Source organism: Excalfactoria chinensis, chromosome 1, assembly GCF_039878825.1.
Source record: "Excalfactoria chinensis isolate bCotChi1 chromosome 1, bCotChi1.hap2, whole genome shotgun sequence".
Classification (NCBI taxonomy): Eukaryota; Metazoa; Chordata; class Aves; order Galliformes; family Phasianidae; genus Excalfactoria; species Excalfactoria chinensis.
Window position 1 is genome coordinate 159,319,985 of NC_092825.1, and position 27,996 is coordinate 159,347,980.

Below are 27,996 nucleotides of genomic sequence, written 5' to 3' on the forward strand. Positions count from 1 at the left end.
CTGGACAACACTGCTAAGAAAAGAAAGAAGTTGAGTTCTAGGACACTCAAATTTCATACAAGGGGACAATGAACGTGAAGCAAAATGAAACAGGAGAGCCCAGTCTGCCACCAAAATGTTTGCAAATATATATATAAAATTAAATGGAAACATCAGAACCGTGCGAAGCTGAACCACCCTCTGTCCTGGCACTACCAGTTGACCATGGGCCCCATCAGGATCCAGAAGCCATGAGTTATGCCAGTGATGAGGTATGAGATTGAACCTATGAAGGTCTCCCTTTTTTGTGTCTTGTTTTAGTGTTTATCTGATGTCATCTTTCTGCAGTTTTGCACAATTTTTCCATCCCAGCTTACTCAGTGAGGCATCACTGCAGACGCCAACCGAGTACAAATGGGCTCTAAGGGGGCAAGGCTTCCCTGGAACGTGAAAGACCCATGTGTTTCTAGGAGCACTACTCAACAATGTGACCATCTTCTCCTGCTAATTATCTTGTAACAGTTCCCACTCCCATTCCTTTACACATCTAAGCATCTTCAGTGGAACTGAATAAATGGTGCCAGTTCACCCGGGTACTTCCATCAGCTCCTGGCTGTTTTCCTTCTCTGTGCCTGTGCTGATTTGTAACAAGAAATTCAGGTTGCCGAGTTTCACTGGTGTCATTCATCTGCCTGGTCAGGTGGTTGGCAAAGAACTGACAACTGTCCCAGGAGCAAACAGTGTCCCTTCTTTGTCAGTGTACCAACCCGGCAGTGTGTCAGCAGGCTGGCTGGGTAATGAGCTAACTGTCCAGTCTCCTGCCTCATCCCAGTGCTTCCTTTTGGCTTTTCTACTTCCATGGGTTTCCGAACTGTGGATTCTCAACTCCTGCAGTATCTGAAAGCAATGGGAAAATGACCGAGAAGTTTTTTGCAAGGTAAACCTCACCTCCTGGCAGCTCATGCAATCTCTACTGGCTCTCATTTTACCTCTCCCACTCCTCCAGCACTTTTATCTGTGGGTACTGCTGCGATTGCTGGCACAGCAAGCACTGCAGGCTGGAAACCCTCTAGCCAGGCTGTGCCTCTTGGTAGGCTGTGTGTTACATTCTGCCTTGTCAGAGAGCAAGAGCCATTGGGTGAACGTTGACCAGCCCTGATACAGGATAAGTAGGATCTGGTGTCATCAGAAGGCATTCCTTTTGTAGGGATCGTAACAGAGCAATACTGTCTCTTTTCTCACATTATAACCAAACTTTGATTAAAGAAATTTTATGGCTTTATCTCCACTGTAAGCTGCGATTAAAATGAAAAATATAGGATATATTAATAAATTAGTAAAGAATGTGCATTTAGTATATGTTAAAGAGCACTCTGGGTTACTTTATGAGCTATTTAAGTATCATTAAGTCATTAAACTTTTCTTCTGCAGAGCTGTGAAGCAACTTGACTTCAACACTCAAGTATATATTGTTTTTATTAGCTCTACAGCTACTAGACTGAGAAATGCAGTTAAGCCTTTCAGCCAGGCTTCTGCTTTCCGTAGCTGTAGTTCACAGAATCACGGAATGGCTTGGGTTGGAAGGGACCTCAAAGCCCACCCAGTTCCAACCCCCTGCCATGGGCAGCACCACCCAGCAGCTCATGCTGCCCAAGGCCCCATCCAACCTGGCCTACCCAGAGAAGCTGTGGGTGTCCCATCCCTGGAGGCACACAAAACCAGGCTGGATGGATGGGGCCCTGAACAGCCTGAGCTGCTGGGTGACGCTGCCCATGGCAGGGGGTTGGAACTGGGTGGGCTTTGAGGACCCTTCCAACACAAGCCATCCTGTCATGCTACAATTGTCTTCAAAAAAATGCTCTGTCATTCCAAAGATACAGTAATTGACTGAATTGAAAACAGAAATGTCTGACCCAGGACTGTGTTCCACCTAATCTTTGGGGAAACTGAATTAAGTGAACGTAATGTGTTCCTTCAGCACGGTCTTTAGCTACAGTCATTGTAGAGAGCTCCAAAGAACAACTGTGATATTTTTACTTCTAGTTCTTTTGACGCACCACGCTGATCCACAGCGATGCACAGAAACAGTAGTGTAATTCTGGGGGGGTTTGGATGCAGTTTGCCAGCAAGCACAGTTGGCTCAGGAGAAAAGCACATCACCACGATTGCTGTTAACAATCTTGGCTTTGCAGTACAGTTGTAATATAAAAGATAAAGATAATCCCACTTGAATGTCTTTGTATGAGCTGGTTGTCTTCACAGTCATTAGAAAGACATAAATGTGAAGGTTTCTTAAACTAGATCCATTAAATCACTGTGAAGGAGCCTGTTTTCTCTCTACTGATGTAGAGCGAGAATTCCAATGAGTAATTCCGCAGATCAGGTAAGACAAAATCCACCTTCTGTGTCTGCAAATAAAACAATTCCAGGCAAAATACAACTCTCTTATCAGGAGATGGAGTTCTCCTCTAAAACCTGTGCCTCCCCATTTTCCCTTTCCCTTCGTATTCCATTCATAATGATAAAGCAATTCCCCAACCTTCCACAGAAATGGCAAGCATGTACGGCTTAGTCTGCTATTTGTTTTCCTGCCTAGAGTCATTTCTCCGCTTCCTGAAGGGGAAGGGATCCAACCATGTCTGGGTGTGGAATGTGTTAAAGCCTCCTACTTCACAGTGTCTTGACATAAACAGGATAATATTCAATCCTGGCTCCATAAAGTAATGTGGAAAGCATTTGGCAGCGCTCCTAAATTCTTGCTGTTTAAACATGAGGAAGCAGATCATTTCTGCATACCAACACTGATTTATAGAAACTGAAGGCTGGGAAGAATCCTTCCATTTAAACTAAGCAAGCGATGCAAGCGTTTCTGCATTTCCCAGTAACGCATTTGAGCCCAGTCATCTTCATACACCGAAGGAAGCAGCCACCCTGTCACAACGCAGTGTTTAAATATCATTTGAAACTGCAATCGTGTCTTTCCTGAAGACTCCTGGAGGTACACACCTCTGCCTTTCTGACTCTGCTCCATGTCTCTCCTGTGCTGAGGACTTCACATCTGGATGCAGTAGCCCAGGTGAGGCCTCAGCGCAGAACAGAGACAGGATCACCCCCTTCACCCTGCCGGCCACACTGCTTTGGAAGCAGCCCAGGATAAGGTTGATTTGCTGGGCTGTGAGGGCCCACTGCTGGTTCATGTCTAGCTTCCCATCCACCAGTACCATCAGGTCCCTTGTGGCAGTGCTCCATCTTTACATCCCCCAGTTTGCACTGACAGCAGAGGTTACACAACTCAGGTACAAGACCTTGCATTTGGGTTAACTGAACCTCATGAGGTTCTCCTGGGCCCACTGCTCAAAGCCAGTCTAGGTCTCTCTCAATGGCATCCTGTTCCCAGATGTATCAACTGCACCATGCAGCTTGGTGTCATCTGCAAACTTGATGAGGGTGCACTTGATCCTACTCTTGATTAATGAAGATGTTAAAGAGTACCAGTCCCAGTGCTGACCCCTAAGGGACACCGCTTCTCACTGATCTCCAGCTGGACATCGGGGCATTGATCACCACTCTCTGGGTACAATCCCAGTTCCTCATCCACTGAACTGTCCCCCCCATCAAATCCATACCTTTCCACTTTGGAGAGAAGAATGCTACGGGGAACTCTGTCTCTTTCCAATTTGGAAAGAAAGCTGTTATGAGGGACTGTGGCCTTTTACTGAAGTCCAGATAGATGACATCAGTGGCTCTTTCCTTGTCTACTGATGCAGTTACACCATCATAAAAAGCAACAAAGTTGGTCAGGCAGGATCTGCCCTTGGTGAAGCCATGCTGGTCATCCCATATCTCCTCCTCCTCCATGTGCCTTAGCATAGCTTCCAGGAGGATCTGCTCCATGATCTTCAGCAACACTGAGAGGATCCTGCAGAAGTGGATTTAAACTTCTGGGAGAATTCTTCCAGCACCTCCATTAGCTTCTCCTCATCCCCTGGTGTGCTGTGGGTTCTTGCTAAGGGTAGGTGTGTAGGGACTGGTTGCCTGTCTGGAAGAAAGAAAGCAAAAAAATCTTAGTGGGTATATTTCTCTACCTCTTCAAGCACAAAAGAGATTTTTCTGCTATGCCTTGTGTTAGTTACGTACATCTTCCTAACCAGAACTTAATTTCATTTGTTTCCTGGAACCAGAATAATTGCCCTTTCACACAAAAATGACTCAGAGTGGTGAGATCTGCAAATGAGATCTCATTTGCAGATGGATAAAGGAGGGCCTTACTGTGGCGTTTACGCCTGCTCTGTGTCACTAGTTTAACTCCTGTTAGACCAGGAGCTTGTGACTGTTCTTAAAGGTAGAAGTTGCATTTTCTGCATCAGAAAGGGTTTTTCACCATCTCCCAGATAATGCTTCTAGTGCTACACAAATTCCTCAGTTGGGACTTTGTGGTTTGGATCACTTTCTAGCTTTAAAAGCTTAGTTTCATCCTTAAAAATGAATGGTTAAATTCTACATGCTGAATAACTCCTGCTAATTACTCAGCTGCTAGAAGTGATGTACCCACAGTAAAAAATTCTGACCAAGCTTGCTCAGTGTGGTACTTTGTCTGGCTTTCCGTGCCTTGTTCTCCTCACTCACTCTGTGTCAATGCAGCTCTATCACTGTGGATTCGAAGGGAATTTTTTCTCTCCAAAAAGCATGATATCTGGAGCTGAGGAACCTGATGGCAGCGCTCTTAGATGTCTATGAAGCAACTGTGAGAGCACTAGAGCAGCACTGTTACTCTACTTATGAAGTCCAAGTTCTGCATTAACCAGCTGAGACCAGAGAATAATCTGTTCCAGCAGCGGGCAGCAGATTTCTCTGAAAACCTATCAGGCTTCCCATGGGAGCAGAGATGTTTGATCTCTTCAGAGCAAATGCTGTAACTGGCTGCACACACCACGTAACCTCTGCTCATAGAAACGCAAGGAGAGAGAAACAGGCAGAGGAACATTCCCTTCTCTGTCACTGAACACGGACCGCTCCCTCAGTGACAGGGGTGTTTGAAGAAGTTAAGTGCTAAAGTTTGGGATCCGTGTGTGAACGCTGAGCTCAGTATCACAGAGAGGATGCTTCCAGATTTTGGAAGGCAGGGCTCTGTCAGACATTTTTTATGTACTTTGGCAGATGCGGAGAATTCTGGTTGTAGGAGTCGTGTTCTTAACCTCCCTTTTCGTTTTTAGTTCGGGAAAAAGAGATGCTGGCTCTAGTTTGCACTCAAAGGGAACAGAATAAAAGGGAACAGAGGAAATGGAGGGAAGGTGTTACTGACTCAGGAAATGGCCGTCTAGGACCAGAAGAGAAGGGTCTGTACTGACTCCAGCACATGAAACCCTTTACTGAAGGGTCCAAAGACCTTACACTCTAACCCATGGCTTCCATAGGGCACTGGGGAGAGAAAAAACTCTCTGACTTCACACGACACAAAAATTCCCTTGCAATCTTAAGAGCAGTCATGCCAGAGTTCTCAGGAGTCACTACCTACAGCTGAAGAGCCAAGGCATGTTTCCTGTTTACTAAGGCCAGAGTTAGACCAAGGCCAAAAGCAAGAGGCTGTTGGAATTATGATGCAGAGCGAAAAGAATTGAGCAGAAGTCAGGACCGGCAGGAGGTGACAGGAGTACAGAAAAGGCAACTCCAGTGCTATAGAGAGGAATGACCAGTTGGGAGTGTCATTTCTGCACGCACCACATGAAGGCATGGCAAAGGTCGGGTTAAGTATGACACATCATCCCAGTGTGATGCCTGGGAGGGAACAGAAAGGACAAAGTCAACCCAGCTCAAAAAGTCCAAACCTTCTGCATGCTCCAACAAGAAACTCCAGTGAATCAGGATTTGACATCCAACACAGTGTGAGGTGCCTGTAAGCAATTATCCTGAGCTTTGCCTTCCTCTCACTGGACTGACCTGCATCGCCACTGAGATATCTATGCTTCCAGCTGCTTCCACTCAGGTGCCCGCCACCTGTCTGAGAGAAGAGGCCCTGGCCTATTTCTTCCATTACATTCACTATGCTAGTAATGCCAAAAAGGCAGAGAAAAGAGAGAAAAAAGAGAGAAAGAGGGAGCTGGCAGTTTCACATGGGCATGGAGAGGTAGGAAGGAAGAGCCTGTCAAAGTGCAGCCAACCCTCAGTGCTCTGTGAGAGGGCTGCCGCTTTCCCAGCATCCAAGAAGATGCAGTTTTGGCTGCTGTGATTTACCTTCCCTTGGCGCAGTCCAGCAAGCAGCCAACTTCACTTAAAACAAACAAACAAAAAACCTCCCCTAAGGAAATGGTTCTGAAGTCTCAGAGATGATTTAGAGGACAAAAGCAGGAACACAACAGCTTAACAGTCCTTCTCAGGACTTTCTCTTCACTTTCTTAAGTGCTCACTTCAACTTTTAGTCGTGGAATAAATTTGAGAAACACTTCACCCTTGAAAATCAGCTGCCTGATCCTGTCTCCATCCCCTTCCAGGCCAGATTAGGATCCTGCAGTTGCAGGCAGTTTAACAGTCTCCGTTAATAGGCAATGACAGACTCTTACCTTGGAAGAAGAGGCCGCTCGGTAACTTTACAGCCTCAGATGATACTGCCAACCACACCACCGTATCAGCTCCCTGCGCCTCTGTGCGCAGGCTGTTCTTCATCTTCTGATAGAAGTCTGGCATCGACGACCTCACAGCTAGAGAGAACAATGGGATGGTGGGCTGCCATGGAAGGCTTTTATGATTAAAAAAATATATGCTTAAAATTGCCATTGTGAGCGTACAGTGAAGGGAAAGCATCTCAAAGATGATGAAAGTATTTCCCCATAGCCAGGCACATGGTGACCATGATGGAATAGCGTTAAGCTGCCAGATGATCAAGGAGTTCCCTGTTTGGGTCATACTGCATTGAGAAAAATAGCAGGAGGTGAGAATAGGATCAGTGAGAGGTTTCTGATCCAATTCCAATGGATTTAAACACGGGGGGATCAGAAATACCAAATAAAGCTGGTATTCTGATAGATTTTTAGTTCTTATTTCACATCCGTTTGAGGAAATCAATTGCATCACAGTATTTCAAGATTTTATGGTGAAAATAACTACATATTCAGTGTTTAAACACTGAATTGTTTACATTTTGTATAACAGATGATGATTGAAGGCTGGTCCCCTGCAGCTGTTTGTTTTTAGGGGATTGGATGATCCCTTCATGGTGGCATAACAATAAAGATCACTAGGTTTGGGAACACAAGAACGATGCGCAAAGTAAATGTATTTTAAAGAAAAAGTAAGACTTAAGATTTGGACAGATTAATTTTCAAGCATAAAGTAGATGGGATTAAATGTTTCCACTGTATGAAACAAATTTGGAAAACTGGGTCCCCAGGAGAAAAAACAACAACAACAACAAAAACAAGATAGTGGATTGCTAGTCTGCAGCCCAGGCTGGGCTGTGAGGGGCTGGGAACATATCATAGAACACAACCCGCATGCTGGCCCTCCTGCTGAACCCAGCAGTAGTGAACAGCTGCAGCTCAGACAGAGCTGTGTAGCCAAGCACGCTGTTTCTCCATGGCTGTAAATGTTTAGAGGAAAAGCAGAGGAACGAGGCATGCACATGATGCACGCTTGTTTTTCGTGCACATCCTCAAAGGCTCACAACATCTGCATGCTGATGCTCACAGAGGCAGAAGCTGTTTTTGTGTGCTTAACAGTCCTGTTACAAATGTAATTTAGAGGTTAGCTTAAAGCACTGGGGCTGTTCTGTGCATTTGCATGAGGCTGGAATCATCTGCAGCCCTTTATTATTCTCCAGCTCCATGCAGATAGCAGACACTGTGCAGGATAGGACTGCCAAGGGGGTACAAAACTACTCTAAGCACCAGTTCAGAGCCAAGAAATGACTGCACCTGCTAGAGCAATTTAACAGAAAGTCTCTCTTCTGTTTGCTTTTAGACTAATCTAGAATAAAAAGGGAGTCTGAGTGTCGAGCAGATGATACCTGGAGTGTCCGCCCAGCCCGGGTGCATAACGGAGAAATGGATGCTTCTGTGAGTTTTTGCCCATTGCTCTGTCAGGACGACCTGCTGTCTCTAGAATAGAGCAAGAACAGCCAGATTAGCATCAAGTCTGACATCCTGTCCACAGCGTTTGTTCCCAGGGAAATAGACTACACCAAGCGTGCTATATGAGGGCATTCATGTATAGCAGAAATAGATCCTTGCTCACCCAGATTGGGTTTAGTGGGTAATTCTGTCAGACCAACATGATCACCATCATGATCACCATAGCCACAAGCTTATTTTTAAAGGGGTTACACTGCTTTTCCTCACCATTTCTACTTGCTGCAGACTGCAGGGAAAAAAAACAAGCAAACAGAAAGGGATTGTCAGCTAAAGACAGTGCTCCCCACTGAGACTTCAATCAAACCAAACCAAAGTCACGCTCCCCCTGCAAGGCGGTATGCACCGTAAGTGCATGACATCAACAGGATATTATCGCCTGTGCGTCTCTGAACAGGTTGGATGCAATGGGAAAGTCACAGCGAACTTGGTGTGTATTTGTGTGAAAGCTTTGGGCAAAGCAGATGGTATAAGTCACCAAGCAAACAGGTGCTGGGCTTCGTTTCCAAAACCAGCGCTGTACCTTGTTTTGAGCATACACCATAGTTCCATCAAATGCCCCACTTCCTGACTGCAGGTCAGATATGTTTAGTTTTTGAACTAGCATGCCCCCAGAAGAGACGGTTACCTGCAAGCAAATGAATGGAAAACAAATGAAAAAGCAAACAGCTCCCCAGTGTCATTACTCAGACACGCAATGTGGTCCTCAGGCCACACACTGAAGTCCCTGGGAGCAGGATTCCTCTGCTCATTCCCCACCGTGCTTGTGTTCTTGCTCATATGTGGAGCTTACCTGGAGATACAGTGGAATCATTACTCTTAAAAAGAAATGAACAATTGATTTTCATTCAAAATGGTGTCAACTCCATCGAGGAATTCCTTTTTTTTTTCTTTTGAAGTGAAATTGGGAGAAAGAAAGCAGCCAAACAGCACTATTTGTAGTTTATACGTTTAGCATTGATATCAGCTAATTAGAAATGAGAGATACTATATAAAACTGAGGAAATTTCATCTTAAAAATGTATTTTCTGTCTTATCCTAAATACCAAATACCAGAACCAATAAAGGTTTTTAAGCCTATACTCCCGTTACTAGTATTTTGCACTGCACTGCAGGAGATAACCAGCCCCAGGGAAAGAAAAAAGGGAAGTTTCCAAAGGAAATATTTTACTCTGCTTTCCAATGAAGGGTTCAGAGCAGCAGGCAAGGACTGGAGAAGGAGCTCGTTGCTGGCGAAATCCAAAAGGATACTAGAGACGCCCATTATCAATAATCCTGCATTGCTAACATAGGCAAAGAGATGCTGTCACGAATCACAAGAAAAGAACAGCAAAACACCACGTTCCAACAAGCATCCCAAACTCACCACTCTGGCGTCAGCTTCTTTTTCTAGGAGGGGCAGCAGGGCAGTTGTCAGAATGTATGTACCTACAAGGAGACAGACACCAACATTAACTTCTCTTTCCAAAAGCTCTTTTCTCCCTGACCCCTATAACCAACTTCCCTTTATTTCTGAAACTTCATCTGAGCTTTGTGATTTTGGCGCTGCGTTACTTACTCTATTCCTCTTGTCTCAAAAGGCACATCAGTTATTTTACAGGCTTATATGTCTATCTTACCTATAGAAAAAAACTTCTCCCTACATTCCAGCCATGCCTCTGAAGGCCGCATGGCTCGGGTATGGATTTCTCTGGAGAGTGAAGTACCGCCAGGGAAGGTATTTCCTCTCTGTGTGTACCATATGTGCACATAGCTATGCCGGGACATGAACAAGAGAAACAAACCATGCTTCACATGTGCATCCCTCCAAGAGGTTTCACGGTGAGAAGGTGACAGTATCACTGAGTACTCCAACACTGTAGATTTCTGCTGCGTAATGAATCATAGAATCCTCAGAGTTGGAGGGGATCTGTAAAGGCCATCTAGTCCAACTCCCCTGCAATGAACAATGCTGCTTCACCCGCTCCAATGCAATGCAGGGATTCTTGCTTGTTTCTGTCTCTTACAGGAGATTTTGTTTTACCTTTTTTCCCCACTGAAAACGGTGTTTTTAGAAGTTCCGTTGCACTCGAGACGAGCCCAGCCCCACTCAGTCTAGCATTTCTGCATCAAGCACAACACTTCTCTCGTCTCTCCAGAAATGGCTTCAGTTCAACAGCTCCATCTCAGCGATAAACGTGGTTTTTTTTTTTCCATCAGCCACCGAGGCCATGTTTTTCCCTACACATGAAGACTTCAGCATGTGTCTTTATAACCCCCCTTCCACAGAGGCGATGAGATCACCCAGTTAAAATACAGCGTGTTTATAAATATGCTAGCGCAGCTAAACGCGTTACACGCCTGGCGAACAAACTGTTCGGCTCCCCCGTCAGTCACAACAGCCATCCTTTTTCTCTGTAGCATCAGTGGGACATCCATATGCACATGATATACTTAAAACCCAAGTAGATTAAAATGAAGGCACGGCAGAGGAGTAACTGCAGCCTGCCTGCATCAGGAAATGCAAGCAAAGGAGCTGCCAGCGAGCACTGAGAGCACGTTTGTCCCTAGAGGGACTGAAGCCGGTGACATCATGAGGACAAGGGCTATGGCGATTGCACTGGGGACTGCTGCAATTCAGTCTGGATTAAATTCTGATTTGCAATGGATTCTTCAAACGCAAAGTAACTGCGTGTCTTGGTTAAAGGCACTGCGTTTCCTGAAGACTGAGCTGCAATGCACCAGCAATGGCAGAGCTCGGTTTTACTGTCCTGCAGATTAATTGACACTTTTGAGAGGCATCAGTTTTGTTTGTTAGTTCTAAGGGGATGCAAAGATAAAAGCAATAGGATTGCCTCATTAACGCTGGGTTTTATTTTGCTTTCCAGCTGGATAAAAGTTCAACGCCAGAAATTCTGCTTATAGCAGCTACAGCTCATCAGAAGTTTGTGTGTTTATTTAAAACCACAAAGGAACTGCAGAGCCACTGTCTCCTCTGTTCCACGAGTTCATGAAGAATTCACTAAATCCCACACAGTCAGAGCATCAGATGTTTTGCCCACTGAACCATTTGCTTAAGTACTTTGGGGCAGTGTGAAAAGACTTGTTTCAATCCCAGTCTCCTCCAGCAGCATCTCCTTCAAGGCCAGGTTGGACGGGGCCCTGGGTAGCCCGGTCTAGTATGAAATGAAGAGTCTGGCAGCCCTGCCAGTGGTAATGGGGTGGTGCTTGATGACCCTTGAGGTCCCTTCCAACCCAAGCCATTCTATGATTGATTCTCCGATGCACACAGATGTGTCAGGCATTCAGAGCAAAGCATTCCATCCCTTCTGCTAAAAAATATTTCACCAACTGTTGATCCAGTCTTAAGTGTCCAGACACAAATTCCTTCGTATTTAAAAATAAATACACTTAAATATATTAGATTAATGTTTGCATGGGCTGATCTGTCAGGCTAAACAGCCTGGACAAGATACTCAGTAGAAAGAGATTAATAAGGCCTATTATTGGTTGGAGTTTGTCATTACCAATTGAAACCTCTGCATTTTTCCCCCTGCAGAGCTGGCACATAGCTGGGGAGTCGTGTTCAAACCGATAGGAGCGGTGCTAAAGGCAGGCAGTGCAGACTGTCACAGCCACGCACCACATGGCACAGACTGTGCCAAGCATGGCTCTACTGCAGCATGCCGTAATGCAGAAACAGATTTCTAAGGGAAAGGGTAAGCTGCAAATGAATGCTTTGCCTGCCACAGCCCTTACGAAAACATGAATTGCATGAGCAGTGTAAAAATAAAGGAGAACATCTCTTATTTTTAGTACCTTTTTTTCCGAGGAAAACCAAGATTCTAATTTGGTAGAAGAGACTACAATTCCCCTCTTCACTTAAGGAGATCAAAGCAAGATTCAAATCATTTTTTAGCTAATAAATGATTATTCATATCAACAAGCTGAAGGTCTGCCTTTCCAAGAGGAACACTGCAACAGCATTCTTTCCAGTATTTGATGGGAGCTTGTAAGCAGGAGAGGGAACGGCTTTTTACGTGGTCTGACAGTGATAGGACAAGGGGAAATGGCTTTAAATTAAAAGAAGGGAAAATTAGGTCAAACATTAGGAAGAAACTCACTACTGAGAGGGCGGTGAGGCCCTGGCACAGCTGCCCAGGGAAGCTGTGGGTGCCCCATCCCTAGAGGCACTCAAGGCCAGGTTGGATGGGGCGCTGGGCAGCCTGAGCTGCTGGCTGGCACTGCCCAGGGCATGGGGATGGAACTGGGTGTGCTTTAAGGTCCCTTCCAACCCAAGCCATTCTACGATTCTGTAACATTCTTGTAATGTCCTTGACACAAAAAAATACTTCTGTCTGTTAAAAGAGAAAGCTCTTCCCTCACAGTTTAGTTAAAATAAGCACTCCAAGTGTGATTAATGCTTGACTAGCACTGTGTTCAGACTCCAGATTACTGTTACTCCAGATCAAGGCCCATTTCCTGCACAGGACTGCAGGGTGCTCATGGAGAAGAGCAGGCTGCTTGGAATTACTCAGGCAGCATCCCCTCCAGGTTTTCTTGCAGTGAAATGGAAGGAGTGTTTGCTGTGCCACAGCAGAGCCCAGCAAGATGAAACAGGAGCTTGCTCAGAAGCAGCAGGAATGCAGAAGTAGGTAACTAATGCTTTCAGTCTGTCACCCACGTGTCCAGAATTTCACGTTACCCTGACTGAACTCTGATGAGGTGAAGAGTCAGCTAGAAAAGCCTATTGTACAAGCTGCAGTCCAGTTCCATGCAATGCGGTCTGACACAGAACTTGCTGGCCACATTTTCCCAAGTAAAAGAGGCTCCTGGGATTGTTGCATAACCCCCTTTTAAAGATAAACATCCTCTCTCCACATTTGGCTTCTTTGTAAAAAATTCTCTAAGTTTTATGCCTTAAAGCTGAGCGCACGTAATAGGAAATCATGTATAATACCCTGTAATTCAAATCTTTCCTATAAGGATATGGCTATTTCACCATTACGAACCATTCAGACAACACTGCCATGTGGTACGTAGGTCGCTCTGAAAGTAATGCTTCCTGTTTACTTCCATGGAAACTACACAAGATAAAAAAGAGCACAATAACACTGTATGATAGCATCAATTCTTAGCTACAAAACACTATTTTTCAATAGTCATCATCATTAGCTGTACATTTTCTACAGCAAGAGCCTGCATGCCATGCTGGTAAAATCTGCACCAAGAGAAGTGACCCACTGTTTCACAGCTGCTAGGACAGCATCGTTACTTTGCTCCCAAAGTCCCTCTTTCATTGGCCCAAACAGATGGAAGTCAGGGGGAGCCAAATCTGGACTATCAGAAGGTGTGGTACATCAGTCAAGCCAAAACTGGCAATATCATAGAATCATAGAATTACCCAGGTTGGAAAAGACCTTGAAGATCATCAAGTCCAACCGCAGCCTAACCAGTACCCCATCTCTAAAAAACCTCTGCTAAATCATATCCCTGAGTACCACATCCAAACGGCTCTTAAACACATCCAGGGATGGCGATTCAACCACCTCCCTGGGGAGCCCATTCCAGTACCTAACCACCCTTTTTGTAAATAAGTTCTTCCTAATATCCAACCTAAACTTGCCCTGGCGCAACTTGAGGCCATTTCCCCTCGTCCTGTCACATGTCACTAGTGGGAAGAGACCTGCCACCATCATTTTCAACACACTGAAGCTGATACACAGTTCACTGGTCATAATCTGTTGATTCGGGTGATACAGCTGATACAGATGCTCTTCATCATGTCGTATGACAGCAGTGCGTGGCCACCCAAAACATGGCTTGTCTTTCACACTGCTGTCAACACTGCTGAAATGCACCACTCATTGTCTCACCGCATCCACTGTTTGGTCTCCACAAACATTCAGCAAGGGTCAATGAATGTCAGTGGGTGCCATTTCTTCCACAATAGCACGTACACACTCCCATATGAAACGCCTTTTTGTCAGACTGCCCCTCTGCTGCCACCTGCTGCACAGCAACAAAATGTAATGGAATATGGGAAGCTTCAACCCCTACTGCTGCACCACCAACATCCACCTCTGATATTGTGGGCTGACATAATAACACAGGAGGCACTACTTTTGGAGCAGCCCTCATAGATAGTGTGGTTTGTCAGTCTGTGCATTACACGTGCTATTTCCACTGAAGCAACGAATGAGTGTGGCACTTTTAAACAGGACACACTCTATTCAGGCACACTCCTTCCCAAGTGCGGATCATACTCATGTTTCTTTAAGTTTCATGTTTACTTGTACAGAAAAAAACCCCACATCAAATTGCATCACCCCGTGTTGTGTTGTGCAATTCCTCCACTTGCTCTGAGACCTTCTCAATTGAGCTGAGTAATTTGATACTGTGCTCTAATTAACAACACCCGTTTATAACTCCACACAGTGAATTCCTCTGTCCAACAGTACGAGCAGCAATGCAGCCTTTCACAGTCGCACAGAGAAACCTCACTGATGGAAGCGAAGGAAATGAGGAGCTGTTATGGAAATAAACATACAAATCATACACAGAGTTATTAAAAAATACATAACAAAAATCAGCTGGGCTGCTTCACAAATGTCAAACTCAGGCCATGTTTCACATGAGCTGAAATGGAAGCTAAGGGAACTGTGGAAAACCCTTGCTGGGTCTTGCTGGAAGGCAGCTCTCCACCTTCTTCTAACAGTTAATGCCCCTCACTATCCCTACAACAGCACCACCAAAACGAAAGCTACCTCCTTGCAATGGGCTGAAGTCCACAGTGTATCAGACACAGGTCTTCCCACACAAGGTTACCAGATCTTTCTGAAACAAGAACATGAAATACAAGCAAAACACAGAACAGCCCTAACAGAAAACATACACTAACACTATGAAAGGCAAAATGCTGGTGTTGAAACTTAGTTCCGATTTGGAAATGAGCAAGATGCCACATATAGTAACAGTACAAGAATACGTACCTACACCTGCATTACGCATTTCCATTTGACCCCCAAACCTATACTCCAAATTGACTTATAAAGAAAATTATTGCTTCAGCAGTGAAGCCTCTACCTGTCTGTAACATCAAATTAATTCATGACGCAATTACTGTAGGCCCAAGTGTGTCGGTGGATTCTACAACGGTTTTCGCTTGATGTTCTATCAGGCAATTAGTGGTAAATTGCTGGTGAGGTTTTTAATCTGCCAGCATTCAGATAAGGGCAGGCAGCCAGCACCACACTCAGTGGAGTTTTCCATCTTCCTGAGCTCTGCAGTATTATTACGAACAGCGCAATTTCAACTGTGAAAAAAAAACACCACAAAAAGTGGGAGCAAAGTTTTATAGCACAGATTTCAATGGCTCGCTCACCTGGTTAAGATGAGTGAAATAAACTGGCTTCCTTTTCCTACATCCGAGGCTTAAAAGAAAGGAGAAAATAAAAAAGCACAAGCTGACATTCTTCCTTGACCTGGTTATCTTTTCAAGCCTTCAATTTATGCAGTTTCAAGTGAGAGCCATCCCTGAGCCTGTTTCCTGAGTATCGGATCAGGAATAAGGATTTTAGTGCGCTGTCTCTGAGGGGCAATTCCACCACACTAGGCAATAACTGAGAGTGCATGGGAAGAGCTAATGAACATGAAAGACAAAACAAAGGTCCACATTTCCCTTGAATTACAAAGCTCAGCTCAATAATGGTTCCTCTGTGTCCTGGGAACCTAGAATTCAGTACAGCTAGCAGATTTACAACCACATTCGACTTTACCTTCTTATGCAGCGCCTCTCATCTCTCATCCTCAAAACTCAGTAAATTGGTATCACAGGCTCCTTCACATACGCAAGGCTGTCTGCAAAGATCAAGACTGACCTCATGGCCACCATCTAAGCCGCCTGACCTCCAAGTAGTTCAGACAGTCTGAGAGGGAATGCTGGCACATATGAGACCCAGTTAGGTCTGGTTGATGCGGAGGGAAGAGACTGAAAAATATCCAGTCAGGTTAGGCAGCTTGTCACAGATGGGCTGCGCATCTTATTTCTTGTGGTCCTAGCATCTTATTTCCTCTTCTAGCCCTAACCCCTTCCTGCACACAAAGTAACTGTATACAGCTTTATTATTGCAACAAGAGAGGTTTCATTAGACTGAGAAAGACACGCTCACTGGGAGCACCGCTTATTTACCCCTGAGTGTGTTTTAGCATCCCCTTGGCTGTTAAGTAGCAATAAACTGTAATGTATATGCTACTTCTCCATGACAAGCAAGATGTGTCGAGTAAAAGTAAAGTGAGGAGGACAATGAAACAAAGAAAACAGGGACTGTTTCAGCTAAATTTCTAGTGCTTCAAAAGGATTTCTGTTGCTTCCACTTGCCAACCAACACCAATAGTTGTTGTGGGTTTTTTTTTACACCCAAATGACTGAGTACAATTGGTTTGAATGGCCATTGTTTGGGCTGAGAGAACTTAAAAACTGTAACCATCAACCCACAGTTGGCATTTTCATACACTTCTCCCACCTAATTGTAGAATCACAGAATGGTTTATGTTGGAAGGGACCTTAAAGCCCACCCATTTCCAACCTAACACGGGCAGTGCCACCCAGCAGTTCATGCTGCTCAAGGCTCCATCCAACCTGGCCTTGAGTGCCTCCAGGGATGGGGCACCCACAGCTTCTCTGGGCAGCTATGTCAGGGCTTCACCACCCTCATTTCTTCCTAATACCTAACCTAAATCCCCCCCTTATTAATTTAAAGCCCTTGTCCTTTGTCCTATAACTATCAGACCACGTAAAAAGTCATTCCCTGTCCTGCTTGGAAGCTCCCTTTAAGTACTGGAAGGCCACAATGAGGTTTCCCCACAGCCTTCTCTTCTCCAAGCTGAACAAGCCCAACTCCCTCAACCTTTCTTCACAGGAGAGGTGCTCCAGCCCTCTAATCATCTTCATGGCCCTCCTCTGGACAAGCTCCAACAGCTTCACATCCCTCCTGTGTTGGAGGCCCAAATGCATTACTGCAGATGGGGCCCCATGAGGGCATCTCTATCCCTGCTGCCACCCCTCTGCGGGTGCAGCCCAGAACACAGTTGGCCTTCCAGGCTCTACGTGCACACTGCTGGTTCATGTCCAGCTTTTCGTCCTGCAGGACCCCCAAGTCCTTTTCCACAGGGCTGAAACACCAGAGAGGTTTTCCCAGCATTTTAGGCACCTAAATGAGCAATCCTAGAGCTTATGTAAACGTTAATCAGATATCAGATACAGAACTAACAGACTATGCTCTTTATTTAAAATAAAGCATTTTATAGCTAATTCTTGCATTCTTAGATAGCTGCAACCTACACATTCCTTTATTAGACCCGAGCTAAGATTCAGGGTAGAAACAAACAGTCAGAGAAAGGTGAAAGGAACACTGTGCATGTGAAGTTCTGAGAAAAAAAAAACAGTGTTAATAATGTTCTTATTCTACAGCAACCAGGCAATCACTAGTTATTGCTTCGATGCTGCTAACAAGAGAGGGACAACTGCAGATGTTCAAAACAGGCCAGGCTTCAGTTTTTCTGAGGATAAAAGCAGGGAGGGGAATTCGGTTTGTCCTCTCTGATTACATCCTGGTTTATAGCCAACCTATATACCTGCCATGCCCAAGGTTTTCTCTGGGAACCTGTAACAGATACTTCTCCAAAGTAAAGCATGCCCAAAGGTACACAGTAGTCAGGGAAATGATTTAACATAGCATCTGCTCTGATACACATTATTCCAAACCACTTTCTTCTACTGTGACTCTGACAGGAATGATTTATTATCTCATCTCTAACTTTGAAGCAAAACACTGGCACTGTTGATAGCATTGGTCCCCCGTGCATGCCTGGTGTGCAAGAACAGAAATGTTCCCTTCCACATCAGACAAGTCCCGCTCTACTCTAGAGATTCAGAAGACAATCCTTACTGTTGCCAAGAGAACCAGCCTAGGCAGACAACCCACTCCTTCTCTGAACTCTGCAGAAGTTGGACAGCAGAGGACGACTCCCTTGCTTTACCCTATCTGCTTAAATGTGCAGCCACCTCCCTGACCTTCTTACACACACAGGCAGCAAGTCACACATAAATGACTAAAGAAGATCTATATATAACGACAGAAGATAATACCGGCACTTTTCTAGTTCAGTGCAATCATAATTCAGCTTCCTCTACCATATTTGTGCAGCTTTATCCTGCTGTATATTTCTAGTCAGGCTGATTTACAGAACTCACTGCATCTACTTGTGTGACAGAATCTGATTCAAGTGATGTACTCTCGCAGCTCCCCAGCAATTCATTTCCCCAGTGCTTACAACCTCATCTCAGACATCAATAAACAGGAGGAAAACACAGAAATAAAGCACCACAGCTGCTTCTTAATGTGCCACTTCTGAGTATGTTAAAAACTGTCCCTTATTATAGCCACCTACCTGCACGAAGGAAAAAGAGAGGAACAGGGCTGCTGGTAGATGCACACACAGCACCTCTCCTTGCAAGAGGTAGAGCTTTCAGCCCTCCATACATCAGTGGCAGCACACAGCTTTTCTCACTGCTGGTTTCCTGTGTTCACACCTTTTCCATGGCTCTTAGGTGAGAACTTTTCGCTTTGCTCACCATCTCCTCTGCTTGTCCTCATCTCTTTCTTCCTTGTTTCCCTTAATTTAACCCTCTTGTACCCCCACCATGCAGTTCATCAGATATGCCCCTTATATCTGGGGTGTGAAGGACGACCCAGAACTGCTCAATCACTTGACTAGGAGTTGTGTCTGTTTGAGAATGCCCAGGGCACTACAGAAGGTACAGCCTTCCTATATAGTGTGGACTATATAGGACTGCTCAGGCCTATTGAAACATACAACTGTGCTCAGAGCTCTAATCAAGCCACAGGAGCACAATGATTACGAAGACTGTTATTTGCAACGCTGCTTCGAACAAAGCTTCATATCACATTTCAGAAGCAATTTAATTAATTCTTATCTGCATTTGACCACTGCTGCTATGATAAATACAGGTACTGATATGAAAAAAGCCGAAAAATTGAGAAATTCAAATAGGACACTCCACACAAGCTGCAATATTTCTTCTTTTACTTTCGTATTTCTTCCCTGACACAGCAATAATACGATCCCTCTTAGAGCAGGAAGATCCAAGCTGTAAATATACACTTCAAGCATAAGTATCATTGCTCAGAATTAGGCCCCCAGTACTCACTCAAGGTGTTTGTTGCAAAGTTCTTCTCAAGTCCTTCTTCAGTTAACTCTCTGTTGTTCACCATACAGCCTGCATTGTTAATCTGTAAAACAACTCCTGTAAACAATCTGTAAAATCTCTTCTCACGGAAGTAATATGCAGGTTGCAGAGCCCAGATATTAGGACAAATAAGCAGTATAGTATGTTAATCTCATCTGAGGGATCCCATTGGTGCTACGTGGTGATGTACTCTCCATTAGACTTTTCTCCAGTAGGGAAAATTCGCTCTCTGTAGGACCTCTCCTGTGAAGCCAGGCTGAGACATTTGGGGCTCTTCAGCCTCAAGATGAGAAGGCTTCAAGGAGTACGAGAAGCAATGGCTTTAAACTAAAAGAGGGGAAACTTAGGTTAGATATTAAGAAGAAAGTCCTCACTGTCAGGGTGATAAGCAACTGAAAAAGGCTGCTCAGAGAAGCTGTGGATGCCCCGTCTCTGGAGGTGTTCAAGAGCCCCAAGCAGCCTGATCTAGTGGAAGGAGTCCTGCCAATGGCAGGTTGGGTTGGACTACATGAGGGAAGCATTGTTCTCTGCCATATTTTTGTTTAGGGAAACACGCGTAGCCTGAATATGCAACCTGAAGGCCACAAAGTTATCAGTAATAGAAGTCAAACAGAAAATCTGCAGTGAGAACTCCAAAAGATGCACCTAAAAAATTACTAAAAAATCTCCTTTTTCTGTCATATCTGTGCATGTGAACTGAGAATGGACAAAAGCAAATGGCCCATGGAGACTTCAGTAGCAATACTTATAGAACATTAAGCAGAGAACTGCAAAATCTGGACCGTCTGCTGGCTAAGTTCAGAGGATGGGCGCTCCAAAGACAGACACATGATTTAAGTACGCAAACTTACCAACACATTCAATTTATGCTCATTTTTGAACTTCTCAGCAAACTTCCAGACTTCTTTGGGGTTAGAAACATCCACGATATGCAAGAAGATATTCTAAATGAAGAAAAGTAAGTTACAATCCACATGGATGGTGAATAGGTCCTATTAAGGCCTGCCTAGCTGAAAAGCTATTTTAGTTGTATGAAAAAATACTATCTCCAGCACATATCTGAAACACTTACAGCTAAGAAGCAGAATTGGGAAATCAAAATATTTTCCTTGAAATGTCATCTGTCATTCGATTCACCTGCTCCTGAGCCATGACCTTCTAATGCTTCACGTGTGGTTGAAGGGACCCCAGCTTTCATCTCTGTCTGGCAATCTGGCACAGAAAGTCTATCTGTTTCACGCATTGCTAAAGCAGTGCTGCACTGTACAGCATGGACACAGCGCTGCAAGGTAAAACCAAGTCGACAGTCCGGTTTGCAAGCTGTGTGCCACAGTAATAAGGCTGCAGACTTCAGCCTTCTCAACACTGAGCAAAAGCAACCCTTTCACCCTCTTCCCCACACACACGTTAGTTCCTTTATAGCTTTGGCAGTCTGGCCTTGCTCCATGACATCAAAGACTTCCTTGTTCCAGGAGGCCCAAACTGGATATAGGTGTCCTGCTGTGGTCTCACTTATCTCAACCTTCTGGCTACACTTGGTCATACAGTCCAGGGTGCATTTGGCCTTTCTTGCCTCAGGGCACACTGCTTGCTCAGGGTCATGGCACCAACCCCAAGCACTTTTCTGTAGAGCTGTTTTCCAGTCAGTCAGTCCCAGGCCATATTACTCTGGGATTACTGCACTCCTAGGCAGGATTGCTCTTGGTGAACATGATGAGGTTCATGTCTGTCCATTTTCCCACCCATTAAGCTTCTCTGAATAGCACCTTTACTCTCCAGCTCCCCACAAATTGAGGCTATCTGCAATCTCATAAAGATTATACTTGATCTACTTGTCCAGATTGTCAATAGAGGCATTAAACTCTTGCCCCAGTATTGACCTGTGAGGAATGCCACTAATAACTGCTCATCGGATCAGCTCTGTCTTGTTGACTGCTACTTTCTGAGCCTAATGGCCCAAACAGTTTTCCACCTGTCTCACTGTTCTCACAGCAGGCAGACGCTTCCATCCCCCACAGGAGGGAACCTCCAGCCATTTTCACCTACCCTTCTTCCTGGTGCCAACAACAGTTCAGGCTCAGCTGGCTTCAAAGCCTCTCCTGACAGAGCTTGTTCTTCCCCATCTGTTACCATGACACTACACCTATCCTGTAAATGAACATCTGGAGGCTGAGAACAATCCTGTCTTCTACTGCCAGCATTCACAAACGCCCAGTCTTCCCCATCTTAGGAGTCCCCAGTTACTGATTCAAGGATAGGCCCTAACTGTCCACCCTTCCATGCAGGTGAGCTTTGTGCTGTTCTGCTCTTTGCAAAGACCCTGTCCACCTCCTGTTTCCTCCTGCTAAGGTTATGCAAGTTGCTCCATGTCCAGCAGATGCTTCACCTGGCGGCCCAGCACCTTGGCCACAGCAGAGCCCAACTGATGAGGACCCCACTGTGCTCTGCCCCAGGCACGGGGAAAAGTACTAATCACTCCCTGTGGCACAGCACCCATGTATCATTCCTCTGGAGCAGGGCAGAAGAGCACACCTTCAGATACATCGCTGTGCCCACACCACTAGTTTTAAGCAGAGTACTGAGTGCTTTCTGCAACCCCTTCCCACACTAAGCACTGCAGGAATTGCCGTGTCCCTTTCAGTCGACCCTTGTTTTGAAATGCTATGGGCAGGGATGTGAACACAGTAAAATAAAAAAGGAAAAGCTTGACGTGAGAGTAAAGTTACGATCTTCCAACCCACTAAAGCTTAAATATCTCCTCTCTCCAAAACATCTGAAACCTTGTTAAATGTCCTTGTTAAATGTCTGCTCTACCTCGTATACTAAGCACAGTAGCATTTATCAGCATACAGAAGGCACTGCAAATCCTACTCTCCTCCTGCACAGTGCTTAGTCTCAAAGACATACCACAGTCTTATGACCTACCCCATGAAAGGTACTTCTAAGATAACTATGCAGAGGACGTGTTCCTGTGCAAAAAAACAATCACTAAAAGACCTCTTCCTTTCTCAAATGTATCTTTAAATACCCATTACACAAGCAAAAGATATGGCATCATTCCCAATCTACAATTCTGCTTCCCTGAAGATAAAAACACTTGTCTTCTCTTTAGCCACTGCATTTCAGCTCCTCATTTGATATAGCTCAGAATTTTCTCATCATAATGCTCATTTCTCAACAAAAAACTTGACACTTCTGTAGGTTCTAACCAGATACCTCTCTAAGAGCCTCCTACTTTTAGAGCTACTGTAACTAACTACTGCAACAGAAGAGTAGGAGATTTGGGGGCAGATGTTCAATATTACAAGTGATTTCAGAGACTGAAAAAGACCTAAATCAACACTTATCTGATGAAGACTGTCACAGTGCCTCAGAAAAAGAACTCACAGATCTGTTCCCAATAGAAATCCTTCATGGTAGCAAAGCTATTCTCAAAGTGAGATCTAATCTCCACGAGTAGATCTATTTAGGACCCCTGGTCACACACGGGTTCTACAGTGCATATTCTTTCATGACTAGAGAAACTACATTGTAGTCTACCAAAACTCAGTATGCAGTAGATGTGCTGCATTTAGAGGAAGAACACTACTTGCCTTGAGTTTTGTTTCACCAAATAATAGAACACGGAACATGAAGGAACCCTCAGAGGTCACAAAACTCACCCCTCTGCCCAGGCTGTCTGACTGCAGCTAGAAAGGAAAGTAACACATATAATCACCAGTCCTTTCTATCTATGCCTCTAATCTATGCCCCTCTATCTTACTATAGTCAGGGGACCATGCTTTTCTAGACAGTCGGAGAGTATTTCTACATGAGGACTGATCCAATTCACCTCCATTAAAGAGCAGAAGTGCCACACTTGGGAGTTGAAACTAAAAAGCACAGATTATTCAAGAAGGGATCTCTAACCACAAAAAGTCTTCACCATGTTTGACACCCATTAAACACTACTACTGGAATCAAAATACTGTGTTTGAGAGCCAAGGCCCTGCTTAAAATGAAGACAGATCTTCATCCAGTGTACAAAGACACTGGCTCCACTTCTCCACAAGCACACCCTCTAGAATAATTACCAAAGCAACACTGACAGCTACGGAGGTGTACTGTAGATTGATATATGCAGAAGCAAAAAGGATCTCTAACAGAAAGTGGGAGATAAGGAAAAGATGCTGTAAGAAAAGAAGAGGTAGAAAAGTATGTAAGCATAAAATTAGGACCACATACGCGAGGCAGGAAAGGCATCCTTAGCAAATCAAGACTTCATTATTCAGATCCAGAAAACCTCCAATGCCGTAAATGGTATTGCAAGAGTGTTGTAATGAATTAACTTCTAAAATCCTCAGCAACGTAGTAAGGAAAAGAAGGCAGAACATCACGGAACACAACAACAAACTTACCTGATTGCCAGTTTCTGTCACTATTTCTCCTTTGGCTTCCTCAGCTCGTTCCTTATTGCGGCAAACCAGGTGAACCGTGCCACCTCGTGGATTTTAACAAGAAACACATTAGACAGTTCATTACTAAATATGTCAGGGGGGCATAGAGAAAGAGCCAGAAAGTGACTTCCAATTTGCAGTTGATACAAATCAGAAGGAATGAGAAACCTTCTGTGACTGCTTCCCATCTGTGAGAAATCTGTAGCGTGCCAGTAGCAGTGGCCACCCTTGAACACTGTGGGGATTTCCCAGCAGTCAGAGCACTCCTGGGCTGTGTACAGTCCACAGTCCCATTGCTCTGCTGTCAAGAGCTGAGCTAAGTGGCTTTGCTTCAGTGCTGCCACAGCTGTGGTCTGTGGAGGTCCCAAGGCTCCCACAACGCTTGATGAAGAGCTGGGAAAAGGGTGCAGGTCAAAGCCACAGAACCTCACAGTCCCACGTTCACCAGCCTTAGTTTGCTCCTTGGAACCAGTGCTCCCCAGAAGACCCAGACTCAGCAATGTCACCTAGTAAACCAGACACCAAGAATTTGGTATGGTTTATTAAGAGACAACAGCCCATTAAAACTCTTTCAACAACATGCTCAGGACACAATAAGCAGATACACAGCAAAATGTACTAGGGTCCCCAGGCAAGGCTGCGTGCATGGAGAAGGCCACTGCAGTTCAAGCACTCAACTATTTTCTCAACTATTACCTCACAACTATTTTCTATCAAGTCTGCAAGGCACTAAACATGTTAATGAAACACCAGGGCTGCGCTGGAAAATAAAGCTAAGATATCAGTCTCATGAATGTTTGTTTTGGCATGTATTAGAAAGAAACAACACTAGAGACTGGAATTGCTCTGTGAACACAGAATAAAAGATGATAGGTATCAGAATACTTCTCAGCAGAGGCAGATGATGTGGCAAGGACCACAGGCACAAATTGCAGCCTGGAAGGTTCAGGACAGGCATTAAGAAAAAGGTTTTCACAAGGAGATGGATCAGGCTGACCTGAGAGGGGGTAGAATTTCAACACAGTGGAAATTTGGGGCTTTTGAGATCAAGCCAGACAAAGCAGTGGCCAAACTGATTTAATGATGGCAGAAGTCTTGCTTCAAATGGGTTACTGGACAAGATGACCTTTAGGTGCCTTCCAACCGCCTCTTCTACAGAGCAAATAGTCAGGACAAGGGTCTTCTCCAAGGACTGGATATGTATCAAAACCTAATAGCTTAGCAGCATCAAAGAGAACCTTCAAAAACAGCACTGAAATATAAGCAGACGTCACTCTTATTTTCATCGTTTGCATTCCTTAATCATTACAAGAAATTCGTTAATCCCACTCACAAGAACATTTGTACTCCTTAGTTTAATCTACTGTTACAAGTGTTTTAGGGGTTCCTAGCAGTCCATTGCTAGAAGGCTTAAGCAATGAAATCTCAAGAGTCCTGATGAAAGCAATCAGTACCCAAATGCAAGACATCAAAACTATTGCAGGGTTAGAGTACTCACACACCCATGTGCAGCACAGCCTACTTTGGGCTCTGAATGTGCAACTGTCTCTGAGAGTTTTTCCACTGACTACAATTAGAGCAAGCATATGGGGCGTGCAGCTGATGCAGGCAACAAGCTTTGAGGTTGTTTGTGCTACACATGCACTGTGCATGGGAGGGACCCTGCATAGTCAGGCACTAAGCATATACAGATCAGAATGAAAGACAACCTTTGCCTCAGTGAGGGTAGATTTCATGAGTGAGAGAACAGACAAGCATCAGAATAGGCAGTTTCCAACACTCATCAGTCAAGCCATTCTCTCAGTGACTGCAGGCTTCACTGCACAGAGGAGGGCTTTAATGAGAGATCTTAAGGCAGCTGAGGATGTGCAGATGTTTAAAGAGCTCTTCCCAAAGCACAAGGGACTGCACAATTACTGTACTTGTATGAATAAAACACACAGAGGAAGTGGCTGGACTTTCAGCTGATTGGAAACACAGTACGGTCCCAGAGGTGGGTTTGAAGGGCTCTGAATACGAATGTTTTCTCACTGCCAAGGAGAGATGTTTTGGTGCAGTCCATGGGCTAGGAAAGGCATTTAAATATGTCTTTCATGGTAAAGGCCTAGAATTATCTGAATTTAAACAACACACAGGTCTGGGACAGAACTGCAACAAACCTGAACTGCAGTTCACAAGATATACAGGAAAGCTCAAATCTGCAGTATGCACAGTACTGGATCTGGCTGGAATGGTATTTCTTCATAGTGGCTCACATGATGTTGTGCTTTAGATCTGGGAGTGAAACAGTGCTAGTAACACACTAATTTTTTATCCTTTGCTGAATAGCATTTGCACAGTGCCAAGGCCTCGTCTCTCACTTTGGACTTCCAGTGAATAGACCAGAGGATGCACAAGAGATTGGGTGGGGACACAGTTGAGACAGCTGATCTCAGCTGAACAAAGAGATATTCCGTGCCACATATCATCATGCTCAGTGATAAAGAGGAAAAGAGGGGGCTTTAGGAGTTAGCCATCTCTGGCTCAGGAACTGGCTGGGCATCAGTCTACTCATGGGAGTTGGTGAGTCATTGCTTTTGCATCGCTTGTTTCATTTTCTTTGTCTCTTATTTAACTTCTCCACCATGCATTAAACTATTTTTTTCTACCTGTAACACAAGTTTTCACACTTTTACTCTTCTTTTCCCCTTCCCTCACCCTACTGTGGATGGAATGGGGAAGTGTGCAAACAACCGTGTGGCACTTTGCTGCCTGCCAAGGTTAGCCCAATATACCAACATGACACTGATTCAGAAAAGAGCTGAACTTAGGCTACGGATCAAGACTGCTATAACTTACATGGATATGATATGAATGCAGATAAAGCCAATGTAGCCTGGTTATTCTTTTGCTGAGTGTGAATTCCTAGTTTTCTTCTTGTAATACACTTTGAGAGATTCAACCAGAAGTGAGTCCCAGTCAAAGGCTCTTCAATGCCAATTATTTTGAATGAGTTTAATTTAAAGAAATCTCCGCTTTCCTTCATAAGATGGTTGCTAGAGCCTAAGCAGGCAAAGAGAACCACAAACTCCTCCTTCTTATTCTACATGCCAGAATGCCTAGAGCTCTTGCACAAGGGAGTTATTTTACCAGCCCTAAACAGGATTAGTTTTATCCCTAAAGAACAGCTGATTCCAGTTCATGCCATCTCCTTGCTTACGCAGAGCAAGGTGAAAAAAAAGAAAGTTTGGCTAAAAGGTGCCAATTCCAGGCTGTTATTGTCATTATCAAGTACACCACTTTGGTTCTGTTCTACTCTCACCTCTCCGTGCTATCTCCTTGGCTGCAGCCTTGCCAATGCCGCTGTTGGACCCAGTGATCAGAAAGGATCTACCAGCCACATCCACCTCCAGATCTGCTGGGTCGAAGCACTTGGAAGCAGACTCGTAGCCACTCCTAGATAAAACAGACACCTGTGAGAAGCTAGAAGGCAGCAATTCCAAAACAAGAACAAAAACCAAAGGGCGGGTTGAAAAGGGCTTTTCCTCCACAGCTCACTGTGCATTTTTCTAGCAGACACTCAACGTTTCTCTCTCACAGAGCTGTCTGGACACAGTGCCACAGCGTGGAGCAACTTATGAGGCAACAACTCAAAACATTCCGTGTGGGAGCTAAAGGGGCTCAGGGCTGCTCTGGTCGGACTCAGGCGGACCCTCCCTGCACTGAGGGAGCTCAGGGCAAGGGTGGCTGTTCAAAGATATCTCAGACGCTGCAATTCGCCCGATTTAGAGGGCAGGCTTCAATTAACAGCGAAAATAAAGGCGGAAAGCCCTGAAGTAGGTAACACCCACAAACATACGCACGCACCCTGAGCACCGCCCCCGCCTCGCCGCAGCGCCCGCCCCGCGGCACAGCCCGCTCTCGGTGGCGGTAGCCCCGCTACCTCGTGTATTCCCGCAGCCCCTTCACGAACCACACGACGTTGCGATACCAGGACATGGTGCTCCCGCCACCACCATGGCGTTGGTCCCGCCTCTGGCTTACGTAAAGGTGCCCGGTTCAGCCCTGCCCGCCGTTGGGTCCGAGCCCGGGGCAGCTCCGCCCGGTCCGGCGCCATTACGGCTCGGGTAGAGGAGTGTGAGTGAGGGGGTTGTGGGGGATGGTGTCTGCCTCAGCGGTCCGATGGTTTTGTTTGTTTGTTCTTTATCCCGCTCCCTCAGCCTTTCTTCAT

At 45.0% G+C, this 27,996-nt stretch overlaps 1 protein-coding gene across 4 annotated transcripts; it reads right to left on the reverse strand.

The window, feature by feature from the left end:
• Window positions 1-51: 51 nt before the first annotated feature.
• On the reverse strand, window positions 52-27,906 carry DHRS12 (dehydrogenase/reductase 12). 4 transcript variants are annotated; one of them, XM_072360438.1, is made up of 10 exons: window positions 27,739-27,906; window positions 27,088-27,221; window positions 23,748-23,830; window positions 20,202-20,294; window positions 19,312-19,393; window positions 9,466-9,527; window positions 8,623-8,727; window positions 7,979-8,069; window positions 6,537-6,674; window positions 52-4,018 (listed from the first exon to the last, which is right to left on the reverse strand). In XM_072360438.1, the coding sequence occupies exons 1-10, from the start codon at window positions 27,762-27,764 to the stop codon at window positions 3,879-3,881; spliced, it is 954 nt and encodes a 317-aa protein (XP_072216539.1). In that variant the 5' UTR covers window positions 27,765-27,906; the 3' UTR covers window positions 52-3,878. The 4 variants fall into 4 exon arrangements, with proteins under 4 accessions (XP_072216539.1, XP_072216533.1, XP_072216549.1 ...); XM_072360432.1 differs by having other exon boundaries at window positions 27,709-27,906; XM_072360448.1 differs by lacking the exon at window positions 27,739-27,906 and adding an exon at window positions 27,351-27,516.
• Window positions 27,907-27,996: the final 90 nt, after the last annotated feature.

Excerpts from the sequence above, each read along its gene's own strand:
- DHRS12 (XM_072360432.1), bottom strand. The coding sequence starts at position 27,764 with ATGTCCTGGTATCGCAACGTCGTGTGGTTCGTGAAGGGGCTGCGGGAA. Across the intron at positions 23,831-27,087 it reads CAAGGAGATAGCACGGAGAG|GTGGCACGGTTCACCTGGTT; the intron begins GTGAGAGTAGAA and ends AAAATCCACGAG. Across the intron at positions 8,728-9,465 it reads AAGAAGCTGACGCCAGAGTG|GTAACCGTCTCTTCTGGGGG; the intron begins GTGAGTTTGGGA and ends ATTTGCTTGCAG.